General features: G+C 34.2%; 2 protein-coding genes across 8 annotated transcripts in view; both read left to right on the top strand.

Annotated features, from left to right (window-relative positions):
* LOC121318331 (ATP-binding cassette sub-family D member 2-like) overlaps window positions 1-9,730 on the top strand; it is a 22,832-nt gene extending 13,102 nt beyond the window's left edge. The window contains exons 7-10 of the mRNA XM_041254862.1: window positions 5,074-5,219; window positions 6,384-6,468; window positions 7,169-7,294; window positions 8,267-9,730. Coding sequence (XP_041110796.1) covers window positions 5,074-5,219; window positions 6,384-6,468; window positions 7,169-7,294; window positions 8,267-8,483 — 574 coding nt within the window. The 3' untranslated portion in view covers window positions 8,484-9,730. The remainder of the gene's footprint in view (window positions 1-5,073; window positions 5,220-6,383; window positions 6,469-7,168; window positions 7,295-8,266) is intronic.
* Window positions 9,731-14,805: 5,075 nt separating this feature from the next.
* The window catches only part of LOC121318332 (kinesin-like protein KIF21A), a 62,022-nt gene continuing 61,604 nt past the window's right edge, over window positions 14,806-15,223 (top strand). For all 7 annotated transcript variants that reach the window (XM_041254863.1, XM_041254866.1, XM_041254865.1 and 4 more), the window contains exon 1: window positions 14,806-15,215. In XM_041254863.1, the coding sequence (XP_041110797.1) occupies window positions 15,169-15,215 (47 nt within the window). In that variant the 5' untranslated portion in view covers window positions 14,806-15,168. The remainder of the gene's footprint in view (window positions 15,216-15,223) is intronic.

Below are 15,223 nucleotides of genomic sequence, written 5' to 3' on the forward strand. Positions count from 1 at the left end.
ATGAGGTGAACTGCAGTTCACAGGGTTCTTTCTGCCAAGTATAAAACAGATATATGTGTATATATGAGTGATGTTTGTTTAATACATAACACCATCATATACAAGTATAATATGCGTGTGTGTGTGTGTGTGTGTATATATATATATATATATATATATATATATATATATATATATATATATAGAGAGAGAGAGAGAGAGAGAGAGAGAGAGAGAGAGAGAGAGAGAGAGAGAGAGAGAGAGAGAGAGAATACGTATAGGTAGATGTTTTCCAATATACAACACCCATTCTGTGTAATCATTCCAACCTGGGTTTAAAATATATTTCCCTCAGTAGGTTGGATTTGCTTCATGCATAGCTATGTGTCAACAAAATAATATTGGATAAAGACTGTTAAAAGATTCATGACAAAACTCAAGAGTCTGCAATTGTTGATCCAATTATTTTGAGCATGTTAAATATAATAGTCTTATACTAACTGTACCGTGCTTGGGAAACATGTATTTCTAATTCAGAAACTTCAATATAGCAGTCACTTTCATAAATTCTAATTTTATTTTACTCCATTGATATTGACAGAAGGAAAGAGGTTAATTTTTAATCATCACCTGCTTGGCAGCAAATGCAACCTTCAATATTAAAACTTAGGACTATTATACTTTGATACAGACTAACATCCTCATGCATTTACTAACGTTATTATGTTAAGTGTGTTATTTTTAAAATCTCACAGTTTTCTTATTTAAATATTTTTGTTTTTTTCTTACTAAAGTAGAAACACAATCCTATTGTAGTTCTATAGTTTTTGACAGATTAACTGTACTCCATAGAGTTTGCCATTCTGTTCTTGCTTGTTTGAGGTTCTGAGTTTAATTTAAAAAGATGTTTTTGCCTGATAAGGGAGGTTTGGAACTTTTAGCAGGTCGGCCTGACCTTTTGATACAAGGAGCTCTCTTATCAGACCTTACACATTCACGAATGCTATTTTTCTACTGTTATACTAGAATAAACAGGAATATAGAATCCTACAATATTCTCATAGACCAGTGGTCCTCAAAGTGGTGCCTACGGACAAATTCATGCCCGCGAAGCCAGGCCATTGTGCCCGCAACAGCTGTTCTTAAATTATGGGTTGTGAACACATTTCTGGTGGGTCGTAGCGTGGGAAAGTAAATGAAGCTTTAAACACGTTTTCCAACAAAAGTGTCACAGCAGTCTGTTGACAGTGCTGCTCACTTTGCTGTGCTTATACGCACTCTACATTTTTTTTTTTTCTTGAAGTGTGTCTGCGATACGATCAACCAATTGAATATCTGCATTTTCTCAGCGGTAGCCCAATCATAAGTTAGCTGGGTGGGACATAAACTGTGTCTGTTTCAGTTGCAGGTACTGACAGTAAGTTTAACCAATAGGAGAGTCGACTGTCTGCCAAGTTTTATGCAGCTCTCCAATCATAAGCAAGCAGAGGCCGTTCACGGTATTCTGCATGAAAATTGAAGGCGAGTGAGTAGCCAGGGGGCAGTGAAAGATCTGACAGCTGTCCAATCAATCGTGAGCAGAGGCGGGGTGTTAATATGCCAGGTAAGCACTGAATTTTGCCGACTGTTATTGAGAAAAATAATACATTTCAGTATTTAGAATTTAATTTTCTCTTGATGTATTTAATTTCACCAGACAAGGGAAACACCGTAGTAGATTTAGTTACGAATCCACTTTCTCTGAATAATTGTACTGGAGATATATATATATATCGCAGGAAGGCAGTGTTTAAGATAACCTGTGCAATAGCCAGCGTGCCCACAAACAGCCAAGTAAGATCAATTTATGCCCATGCCCAAATTACTTTGAGGACCACTGTCATAGACTAATACAGAGTACATTTATAAAAACATTTCTGAATAGTGTGTTTTAACAATTTGTTTAATATTTCTGCTGACTTTATATTCTTTAAAATGCATTACAGTCATTACAATATTTGTTGCAGTTTCACAAATGTTCAATTTGTATCCCAAAGATCAGCCTGCTTCCAGCAGGGGTGACGGTATTGGGTCAGTTTCGGCTCTCAGTGAGTCTGTCAAAGCCACCACAGCTGTAGTTGACAATCTGTAAAAGCCTGATACCTGCAAAAAAAAATGAAATCTTTTTAGCTGGGCTCCCATCTCTACATTCTCATTCCCATCATCAGTGGCAAGACTTCAAATAAATTAAGCTGTTACTATCAAAGAGCCATCCATCTCTGCCACATACACCTTTCACTTAAAGGTGCTTGCACCTTGTACAAGGGAAGATGGGCTTTAGGGTCACTAGAGCACAGCACACAGTCACACTAAAGAATCAAGAAGTGCAGTTAACATATTTATTGACTGGTGAAATACAATGCAAAGCTGCTGCAGTATGTTCACTGTTTTGTCATTTCAAATATTTACAAAACAAACATTACATTTTAAAGCTACAGTGTGCAGGACTAAAGCACATCATGAGAAACCACATTTGTAGGTGAAAAACGCTAGAATAAAAGTCATTACATTTAAAAAATCTATAAACATGTGAAATTTTCGTTCCACTAAAATAAAGGATTTTATATCTCTGTAAGTAAGAAATTACAGTGTCCAGTGTGAAAAAACAACACAAAGTAATAGATTAACATCCAGAGTAGCACTATAGCATTAAAATACAAAACAATACCTGAGTTACACGCTGTTGCAGTGTCAAAATAACTTTTTCATATTCGGTGATTCCAAGTGATATATATTTGTCTACCTGGATGTAATTTTGGATTCTGTCTTGCATTCATTCAAATCATACTTTGTTGTCTATAATAAGCCATGTTAAACAAACAAAACACTCCATGAACCTCCATAGAGGACTTATTTCACGAATGAGGATAGCAATACTGGTGATGGTGTGGGGGCAGGGCTGGGCGGGGAAAGAAACAGAGATCCTCACAACCCCCTGCAGACGAGCCAGGACAAGTTATGCACATGCTTACACTTTGTGGAAGTACTTGTCAGGATAATATTCTATATCTGTGGTTGTCAGCAGGTAGATGCAGAGTCTGCTTCATAGGTTGATGTACTCCCTAGCATGTACGCCATTCCACTGAGGGGAAACGAAATTTTTCCCATAGTGTTATCATTTCTGTCTGACTGAGAAACCTGTTTTTACCTTTCAAAACATTACAATGGCCTACGATTATGTGGATACAATTAGTGCTGTTTTTATTATTCTTTCAAATATAGCATAAATACTAGGTTTTCTAAACATTTTTTTTTTTATTAATTTTTTTCAGTCGTAGCCTATACTGCATAGTAGTAGTTTCTGCACTTGAGTTGTATTGTATTATTTGTAGTTAAAATAATATGGGTTACTTATTGATTACTAAAAAAAAGCTATACTAATAACGTGCATCATCTCACATTTTAAATATTGTAATAACCTTTACTGTGATCATGTGATGTGAGTTTTGCTTTTGTTGTCGTCGATGGTTGTTGCACCATTAAAAGATGAAACTTACACTTGATCACACGTGTGCTTGCAAGAATAAGTGGAAAACCTGTTTGTCACTATTGTTCCATAATTAAGGAATATACAACATAAACGTTTTTTCCACATATCGCAAGTAAAACTGCAAAGTAATCGATTTTAAAATGTATTCAGAAATAAGAAATAATAAATGTGTATTTGGTGCATGTAAAGTAATTGTTTTATTGTGTTTTATAATTACATTTATAAGTACATTGGAACTAGTTTAATTTATGGACTCAACCTGCCCAAGAACATACATAAAAAATACTGAACAGATTAAGGATAACAGGGATGGAAATAAAGACTACCAATGGATAGCAGTGGTGCAGTCCATACCTAACACCTTCATAAAAAGTCAGGTGTGAGCAATTAAGCTCACAGTAAAGTCTGGAGTGGTTCTAACCTCTATGTAGTGGAGGCTATATTCCCATTTATAACAGGGAAGATTGCAAAACTGTGTGTTGTGACTAATAAACAAATTGTGATTTAAGTAGATTACAAAAAGCTCTCAACCTTTATAAAGGGTATTTTCAATGTGTTGCCTGGCACCAGCAGAGCCTTGTTATTTTAGTGCAAATTAATCATGTTGAAGAAAACCTCAGTATGGTGCAGTGCTTCTTCGGTCTCGTACTGAGCGCATTTCATTTGAATTCCACTCCCGTGGTTGGGCAGTTCGGCTGGTAATAGTATAGGCAGCAGTTCAATGTGGTTGAGCCTGGGTAGTGATATTTAAGGAAACCTGAGCTGGCGTGAGTGAAACAGTTAGAACATCCCACAGGTGGGGTGCACTTGGAAATGATAAATGGTATAAATATTTTAAACGTCAAGATAGCTGTATTAACAGAAAGCTGATCAATATCTGCATGCTGGTACAGAATGAGAACTACTCAGAAATGTCATTGCAGCAAATGGCTTAGAGGAGCAGGATTTCCCACTTGAATACAAGGTCAATACAACTGACATGGCTGTTTGATTTTAAAATAAATGCTGCTGTAAAATGGAAAGAGATATAATGAAAATGTGTCATTTTAAAAAGATAATATGGGTTATGATGTGGTAAAATCCTAAAATGCACAGCACAGAGGGATATACCTGTGAAAACACTGAACATGAATGTTGCTTTTTGTTATTTTGTAGTACTTTAGGTGTTAAGTCTACAGGTAGAAAAAACAAGTTCCTTGCGTTTAAGTTCATAAATAATTAAGTAATGAAAGATTACCGTTCAGTTTGCTGGTTTTCAGTCATTGACATGTCATTACCAGTAGATGTTATACAAGTACTTTCCTGTACCATTTTCCCAAAAGTGCATTACAAGCAGGTTTTTTTATTGATACATTTGAAAATATTATTTGTTGAAATTATTTTCAAAAATATATATAACAATGATTCAGTGTGGTATTATTTTATTGCAACCTTTTAACAAGGAAAAACCTTGCAAACTTTAAATTGCTGATTTAATTTAAATGCATTTTACAATACCTCTTTACAGCTGCAATAAGTTTCTAGAAGCTGATGCCCAATAATAATCTGTTGATGCTTTTTTTTAGACCCTACATGTCGATAGGAACTTTGCGGGATCAAGTCATATACCCTGATTCTGTAGAAGACATGCATGACAAAGGCTACAGAGACCTGGACCTAGAAATCATTCTGGACATTGTCACTTTGAATCAGATAGTTCAGAGAGAGGGTGGTAAGGGTACTTTTTAAAAATATGCTGTACTCTCAGTTTAAAATGAATATGACCTATAAAAACAAGCGCTGGGTTGGCTGCATGGTGGGCCTGCAGAGTGAAAAGAAGCGGTCGGTTGACAGCTTAAGTTTTGGAGGACATCGTGTGTTCGTTTTCGTCGCTCCCGAGTCAACGCAGGAGTGGTAGTGGTGAGCTAAGCCTAAAATACAATTGGCTAATTCAAATTGGGAGAAAAACGGGGTAAAATCAATTGGTAACTACTACATTTATAATAAATAAATAAATACAGCAAACATTTTCCTAATTGACACACTACCTGTTACACTACATTTAGGAACCTGGCAGCTGGTTTAGTTTGCTTCCAGTAAATGATTGAAAACACTGCATAGAGCTGCATGATTTCGTTCAAATGTCTTTAATGAAAGACACCAGCTGCATCAAAGAGTGGAAGTATTTCTGCTAAGGATTGACTGTCCAGTACAATAAGGGGACATTTCTTGTGTCTGTTGTTATTTTAACTTTTATTTATGTTTTTATCATTTGATAATTCACTGTTGGTGAAAACAGAATGTATTTTAAAGGTGGACATAATAAGCTAAATGTTCCACAATTGAGCATTTACTGTTTTCCAGGTAAGCATTTAATGTTTAGGAATGTTTGTTGTATAATTTTGAATGCACAACACTATTTTTGTTCTGCTTTAATAAATATTATGCTTAATCGTGAAATAAGCAATTTTATACCGTGAAAATAATACAGCCCCAATTATAATGCATTATATACCTCAGTTTCTGTACTTTATTAATCAAAAAGACAACTGGGTCCATTGCTAGGTGATAATGGGACCATCAAGTTATGTTGCCTAATGAACTAGTTCATTCAAGGTCAATGTTCTGCCTAAGGTCTATTTTTAGAATAATTATTATTGCACCTTTAAAATGTTGTAGGAACTTAAAAAGCAACTAAATGTTTTTCTTAATCTCTATCGATATATTTACTGGAATAAAGCCCTCTGCCCTACACAGACGTAATATACATGATATAGATACCTTGCTACCACTTGTTAATTTATGAGTTATCTTATACAGCTTCAGACATCCAGATGTATTCGTATATCATATTTTGCATTAGTAATGATACAGTATAACTTTGTTTTCCTTAAAGGTTGGGATGCAGTTACAGATTGGAAGGATGTTTTGTCTGGTGGAGAGAAACAGAGGATGGGCATGGCAAGGATGTTTTATCACAGGTAAGAGAATACGTGACTTCTTTAGATGCAGTGTAATTAAAGGGGTATCTGTTATTGTAATAATAGTTTTATACATTACCAACAATAATGGATTTTGGAGCAACAAGTCAAGCATACTATTACAGTGTCCTGAAAGGTATTATCTGCTGACATCAAGCATATCATTCTGTAATGTAATACTGTTCAGTTTATGGTACACACAAAAACATTTATACATTTTCAGTAATTATATACAAAATAATTCCATTAGCTACGTACTGTAGGTCTCAATCATGGGGTTTCCATGCAAGTTTTTTTTTTTTTTTCACTTACAGTATAGTAAATGTATAATGTAGTCTAAAAGCATGGCTTAAAGATTTGTTTAACCTACCAGATAAAATGAAAATACGTGTTTGCAAAAACATGTTTCTTTCAAATCTGCACATTGGAAACCTATAATGAATGTGTGTGTGTGTGTGTGAATGATGGTTTGGCTTTATTCAGCGGTATCATCTGGTTGTTTATTCTAACATTTTAGTTTTCAATTTTCTAAATTGCATAGACGCAAGGTGTTAATAGCCTGAAAACATATTAGTAAGAGAAGGATAATATAAATCATATTTATTTTAACTAAATACAAGTTTATCAATAATGGCAAACATAAGCGTGTGATAGAATTCATTTTGTGATGTTTTTCTTTCATTGCCCTTTGTCTGTTTAGACCAAAATATGCTTTACTAGATGAGTGTACAAGTGCTGTCAGCATTGATGTGGAGGGAAAGATTTTTCAGGCTGCAAAGGATGCTGGAATTTCTCTTCTTTCTATCACACATAGGCCGTCCCTCTGGTAAGTGTGCACCCAGAAGTTCCTATAGTAACATATTAACATGATATTTGTTTTGAAAGCTCCCTGTACCAGAAATAAATAACAGAACAGAAGGGCTGTTAATATTTAATTTTTTTTTTTTTTTTTACAGGGTTTTCTACCTCCGTTTTCCTAATTTCAAGGTTTAGAGTGGTCAGACATAGTCAATATTTAAACAAGTTTATACAACCAAGATGTATATTTATATATAGTACCTGCCTTTCTGTACAGAATTGTATAACATTTGTAGATATGTGTGTACAAGGGACATTTAGCAGTCTTTTCACTGGGGCTGCGTCAGTGTCGTTGTCTCACTACTTGTTTGGTCCTATTTTGATGAAAGACAGAAAAATGCTTTGTTTAAGCAAGATTGTGGCATCCCCTTTATGTTGTGATTTTGAAGGGAGTTTGAGCTGGCTGCTGGTATACTGCCATTATAATAAGTCACCTTAAAAAAAAAATAAATAATAAATAAATAAATAAAATAATAATAATAATAATAAATAAATAATAATAAATAATAATAATAATAATAATACTAAAGTGTATAACACGTAGCTAAATTTAGACTGAAGTCAATGACTATATGAAGTACAAGCTACCATAAATACAAGCTTTATTTAATGCAGTTAGTTACATTTCATGGTGTTATTTCTTGTGGAATGTTCTGTTTATTATATTATGCAACATTTCAAATGTATTTAACTTTTTTTTTTTTTTAAATCCCCTAATATCTTTATTTTTGAGCATGTGCTTTTAAGGTTGTTTGGGCAGGAAGCCAGTGGAATGTTGAAGATCTCCACCATAATTGTAGCATTAGATTGTGAAGGATTGATATTAAATATAACAGAATCCTAAACATGTGTTATTGTTTACCTAATTGTTTTACCTCATTGCTAAATCTTAGCAACATAATGATGTGTTTAAGTATATGTATTTTTCTGTTCTTTACAGGAAGTACCACACTCACCTCCTGCAGTTTGATGGTGAAGGCGGTTGGCGTTTTGAACAGCTGGATACAGCGACTCGACTCTCCCTCACAGAGGAGAAACAAAGGCTTGAGTCACAGCTCGCCGGGATTCCCAAAATGCAGCATAGACTCAATGAACTGTGCAAGATCCTGGGGGAGGACTCTGTCCTCAAGACTACTGCTCGTGAGGGTGAGGAGTAAACATTTTCCCTTTTCTAGCCAAGGGAACAAAGAAGCAAACCCGAACAAGTGATAAAAAGGGTGTGTATTTCACATCTTGTTTGATTATATGTTATTTGCTTAATCTGTCAGAGCACAGTATCACTTTTTCATTTAATAGTCTTTTGTTAAACAATTTTACCACATTACACTAGAATTATTGTAAAAGGTGGTGATGTATTGTAACTACAGTATGTGTTTACAAACACTATCAAAGATTTTAGCACTTTACCCAATTGTTTGTAAAAACAAAAGTTGCAACACTTTGATCTAGTACTTTTATGTGTTGTGCGGAAAGAAAATGAGAAATTAACATGTTTACAAAAAAGAGAATGTATTTGCTAACCATGTTTAGTATACTGTGCTAAATTCTATGATCATTTTTTAAATTTTAGTTTTTTTCTGAATCTTATTTTACATCAGAGCCTAGACTGTCAAAAACAGTGTGTGATATATGCAAAAACATTACATGCTGGTTTTGTCAAGGTATGTCTGCCAAAATGCAACTAGCATTTTTGGTTGAAAGAAAATCATACTGTTAATGTTACAAAACTAGTAACACTCAACTCAGAAAGCCCATTCCAGGACCCAAGGGTGTGCTTAAGATGATAGTTATTAGTTTTCTAACAGCTTCATTTTTCTTTTACAAAAAGCAGAACATTTTGGCAAGAATACCTTTTTAAATCAGATCCAAGGCCCTTATTCACTAATAATGCATTATTTTTGGTTTTGGAAATCCTAATGCATTTATTGTTTTTGCAGTACATTAACAGTCTTGATTTAACAAATGGTGGCTTTATCTACATTCACCTGTCCACGCAAAGGCCTTCCTAAGATAATTTACCTTTAGCCACTTTTATATTGGGACATACCTCATGCATTAACAAATACAGGTAAGAAAATGGTCAAATCTACTGAAGGGTCAGGTAAGAGAAACAGCGAGATGTTTAGGAGCAGGTTGTATTGCTTGGGGAGTTGTTGTGTAGCTGCTTCAGCCAGTTTGGCAGCAGGGTGCCAAACTGGCTGGAGTTCTTTAAAAAATGTAAATGTCACAGAAATTGAAGGATAAAAATATTGTAATAAATTAGGACATCGTGACATAATGCAAAAAAAGGCAAAGATTAATTTTCTTTTAAATATTTAGACCTAAATAATTTTAACCAGGCATACTTTTGGCCAACTTAGGTGGCAAACAACAACAGATAGCAAAACTGGCTTGTTAAAGCAACTTCTTCAATAGGAACTGTTATATTTTTTTTTTTTTTAAAAAAGCTTATGCATAAATAATGCATTTTTAAATAATATTTTATTATTGGGGGGGGGTGGGGGGGCAGTTTTGACCACAGTCTGCTGGAAGGATATATCTTCACAGCTGTGCAATCAAGATGAACTGGGATCAACAATCATTTAGAATTGTGATACAGAGATTCAATAGGACATGGTTACTTATGTCAACATAACAGTTCTTGATTGATGTGAGATATAGTTTGGCATAAATGCATGTCATTAATGGTACTTTTATCTTGGTAAATATCATGCAAAGTATCCCATCAGGACCACATATTGTTACACATCATCCATGTGGTCAATTTGATACTAAACAAATCTTTTGTTAGCTAAAGGAACAATGATATTAAACTAATATATTACTGACAAAATAAATTGTCCATTTGAACTAGCCTCAAACTCTTAGTAAAAATGCTTTTTTACTGTGAAATTTAAGTTTGTGCATTGTTGTATGAATATTTTACAATGTCATTCCGGTGATTGGAGCTCCTGTGACTGGAAAAAGGCATATTTTAATCTTTTATTTATTTTCTTTTTTTAATTATTAGATTGAAATGATAGGGTTTTCTAAAATATTTATTTGAAACTAACAGCAAAAAATGCTTTTATTTGGTTAAATGTATTGTACAGTGCAATTTTGCAGCAGAGTGTGAATGTATAGAAATGATCAGGTTATTTTAGATGGGTAATAATTAAGTTATTATACTGGCTAATAGTGATATGCCCATAGCAGTCAGGTGCAGCGTGGCTATTGTTGAGTGGAATGAAATGTTTTTGTAATATGTGCTTTCAGAATGGTAAATGTGTGTTTTTCCCACACTTTGACTGACTGTGGGAAACTTTGGGTGGTTAGAAGAGAAATACTGCTAAATCTGTTCCCTAAATCCTGAGTCCTGCAATATCAGGGAATCTATAACTTTAACCAAACTGTTGCTAGCCTTGAACCAATGTACTGTACATTTACCATCCTTTTGTAAATGTAGTTAGGTAAGAGCATGGCATAATTAGTATATAATGTTTGTAACTTTCCAAAAATATTTTTTCATAGTTTCCTAATCCTATACCTCAGGCTGATTTTCATCAGAATGAAGCAGAAAACAAAATCAAATATTGAATGTGTATTTAATATTATAGTTTGTGAATTGAAAAAATAATAGTGCTTATGCATGATATGGCTATCTGATGGAAACTTGAAAATATGCTCTATATTTTGGCATAAGGGTCCAGTTTTTCTAGTTTAAAAGAAACAATTTGTTCAACAAACACTGTACTTGGCAGCTCAATAAATAGGGTTGTAATTTTTCACTAGTGTAACTGTACTTAAAATGGTGCACTGCTATATTAAAGAAGTTCTTTGCCTTTGCTGTTGTGGAGTCATTCTTTTTAGAGCCTTAAAACTTGTCAGTTGTTACATGAAAGAGAAGACTGTAGTTTAGGATCTAGTAACAAAATAGTATTTCATTGACCTGCTGTTATTCTATATACTGATCAGGAATTTGAACAGTGGCAGTTTTAATGTTCACAGTATGGGCCACACCGTTCTCACTAAGCATTTACCCCAGTGCTAACATGTGACATTTCTGTTACAAAGGTTCAAATAAACTAATAACTTTATTTTAAAAGCTCCTACATGTAATTTAGATTTGTATAGTTTATTACTTTAATGTTTACATGTGTTCTCATCTGCACTACCAGGCTTAAAGTAATCTTCAGATATTGTTATTTGTATTGTTATGTTTGGGTCCTTAATTGAGCAGTAATCCTAGACATTCAGTTTTTTTTTTTTTTTTCCTGTGGCATGTAGGTGTTTCTTTAACCTGCTATATTGTCCAACAGTGGTTTTTCAAACTATGCATTCAAAGTGAAGTTGTACACAAGTGTTTTTATACTCGAACCATTGTTGTATATCAATTACTCTTCACCTTAAGCAGACACAGAGTCCTCACTATCATATTAGAAAGTGTAGACACTGAGCTTGGCCCAGGATATAGAACATGTTAGTTAAGGCCCTATAAAAAATGTATACATGTTTGTCAACCATGTATTATACCAGCTAATCATTGCTTATAGCCGTGTCTTTCTTGCGTCATGTTTGTGTCCTAAACATTATAAACATCTTATAAAATGTAAAATACAGAGATGGAAAAAACTAATCTTTTAACTGTGTGCCATATGAGAGACTTACAGACAACAATCTTATTTGTACTGTGAAAAAATAAACTGTGTGAACTTCACAAGTTTCTCTGAACTTTATTGAATATTCAGGATGCTTGAATTTATTTATCATTATTTTTTTAAAGGTCTGTTCTTTTTAAATGCATTATGTTTCATGTTAATCAGTGTTTCTAGGTAATAAACTATATCTACAAATTCCATGCACTGTGTGTATATATATATATATATATATATATATATATATATATATATATATATATGTATGTGTGTGTGTGTGTGTGTGTGTGTGTGTGTGTGTGTGTGTGTGTGTGTGTGTGTATGTGTATATATATATATATATATATATATATATATATATAAATTGTTAATGCTTTAGAGTGACTGGTGTTACAATCTGAAATGAATGAGTAATACATTGTAGAAATAAGTTAAGAAATATGTGCAGCATATAATTTCTCATTAGAAGCTGACGTCACCCACTACAGCTGTCTTTGTCACAAGGGGTTAATGTCAACAGTCATTAATAAGAGAGAAAGGTTAAAGTACAAGCTTTGACATACTGGAAGTGGTCCTGAAGTATTCAAGTGAAAAAGAAATGAGGAAACATGTTATTAAAATAGTATTATTAAACGTGGCTTAATATTATGTATAACACATTTATAAATATATAATTTACTTAACATTCTTTGAAGTGATCTGTTTTATTTAGGTATTATAATCACTATAGTCAAGGGTCAATTTGTAAACAAATAGGTGCAGGATCTTATAATTAAATGAAGAGGGATAACATTTTTGTTTCTAGACTAATGTACTAGCCTTAATTTACAGTAGCTTCCATAGATGCTTCAAGTTCTCTTCTGCTTGTGGGTTTCGTGTGTTATTGTTGGTGTTAATGGCTACATGCTGACCTGTGTCTAGCCTTTTTTTTTCATGATGTCACACGAGTTCAATAATATTGAAAAATTACATAACAGTATAGTGCAGAAAAATCTTGCTTTTGACAAATAATTTTTATTCATCAAACAGTATTGTCTGTCTAGTTGACAGTACTGCATTTTATTTTTTAAATGTGTACGCATTTATTTTAAGGCACATACCTTTTAACTTATTGCATATTTTTTATATGTAGTCTCCTGTACTAAATGTTGCATATCCGTTTCTGTAATGGTTCAGTTTTTTTTTTTTTTTCAATCACATTTTTATAATGGGCTAGATAGGTGCATACTTGTCAGCTTTCTAATATCCAGCAAAGCGTTGTGTTGCATATACAGTAGATGGAATAGATGCATGAGAACAATTTTCAGGTAAACAAGTTAGCTGAGAGACTTGCAGCTAAGTGGAGTGTACTTTAGCGATAGGTAAAACTACAGTAGGTCAAGCAGACAAACGTTTACGCTAATGCTGTCATCAGTGTGGTATTAACAACAAAGAAGCCAACAATTTAGACAAATATTTTGAAGATAACTCCTTTCAATGTCTTTTTTATGTTTACTGTTTAAAATGTTTTAAATGTTTTACAAATATATTTTTAACACTAAACACGTGAACAGAGTTCTTAAGATGTATGTCTATGATCTTAATATATTCAGAATAAAAAAACTACTGCACCCCCCACCCCCCTCCAGTCATGTTTGTTTTTTTACATTTTTTTATCTTTTCTAATCTGCTTCTCTCTCTCCAGTCAGAGAGACAGGCCAAGACTGAACAGCTGCTCTGAGCCCAAAGAAGAAGTGGATGTGATTGCCTTGCAGGATTAGCAACATGAGGCCCCATAAGAATGCATGTGCAACATACAGGGGGTTGGGCAAAAGTACAGACACCTGCCATCTGCAGCACACATTTTGAATGTCTCCTCCTTATCATTTTGGAAAGGCTTATTTAGCCTGTGCTTATTGGTTTGGGGTCAGCAAAACTGCCACCTGAAAAATGGGGAGAGATAATAACTGGTTAGTCCAAAGGTGTTTTACAGGCTGGTTTTCTTGTTAGGTCTCCTTGTCGTGATGTGATATAGTAAATTGGTATAGTAGGCAAAGCTGGTAAAATGGCGAGCTTGAATTGAAAGTTAAAATATTCTTTCATGCATTACCACTTGGTGGTGCTGTATTGCCTGCTAATTAAATTGAGCACAGAAAAGCATCATGTTGTTACTTTCTACAGTATCTATCAAACATGCTACATTTTAGTCAGCTCACTATTTTATATCATTCTCTGCATTGATTCTATTGGTAAGTTATTATATGGGACACCTGCAAGTGAAGCCTAATTTAGACATGCATGTTATACAATATACATTGTATTCAAGATTGTGTAATTGTGCATCCCACCTTGCCCTTTAGCTGTCTGTGTCAACATCCATTCAAGTAACATCACTTAGTCACAGACTTGATATCCACCCATGGCATTGTAACACATCAAATGTAAAAATAGAAAGAGAAGGGTGCAGTTTTATTTTTAATTGACATTGTTAACAATCAGAATATACTGTCAAACATCTAACTTACTTTTCCACTGAAGACTTAAAAAAAAAAAAAAAAAAAAAAAAAAAAAGATGGATAAAGCCCCATTATGGAGCAGTGCACTTGTTTATATAACTCCTCCAAAACTATGTTACTTTATGTAACACTTCCCAATACCATCTACCAGTAAATAGCCACAGTCAGAGTAAAGCCTTATTAAATGTGTTGTATGTACCAGTAATATGAGCAATGTGAACAGCACAGCAGCCTTAATAAAGCGTGGAATAGAAATGTTTTTAATAAAAATGGGATGGTGCATGGTTCATATGAGGGGCGTGGTTTGGTGACGCATTGCGGATCGAGAGAACCTGAAGCTCCTGCTGGAGAGCTCCGAGCAAACAAGCTTGCCCTGTCAATGGGGGAAAAAAAAGAACGAGGCAGTGGCAGTAGGCAACGATTTAGGACGACTGAAAAGCTGTTGAAGTAAACTGTTTTTTTTTGGTGCAGATTAAACAGTCATGCCACCACAGCTAGTCAAATATAGATGAAACTGCCTTGGAAACTTATTTATAACGATGTATTGTATTTTGTTTTAAAATGGCTGAGACGGGGAGGTGAGCTGGTGTTGCTTGTTTTTCGTTGACTGCAGCAGCAGCAGCAGCAGCGGCAGAGCCAACTTGCTTGGTTTAGCAAAGTATCTTTGATCCTCGTTGTATTTTTTATCTATATATAAACGCGACATTTGCAACATGTCGACGACTAGCCCAGACGAAAGCACCGTGCGAGTGGCTTTGAGGTAAGGTT

Source organism: Polyodon spathula, chromosome 7, assembly GCF_017654505.1.
Source record: "Polyodon spathula isolate WHYD16114869_AA chromosome 7, ASM1765450v1, whole genome shotgun sequence".
NCBI classification, from domain to species: Eukaryota; Metazoa; Chordata; class Actinopteri; order Acipenseriformes; family Polyodontidae; genus Polyodon; species Polyodon spathula.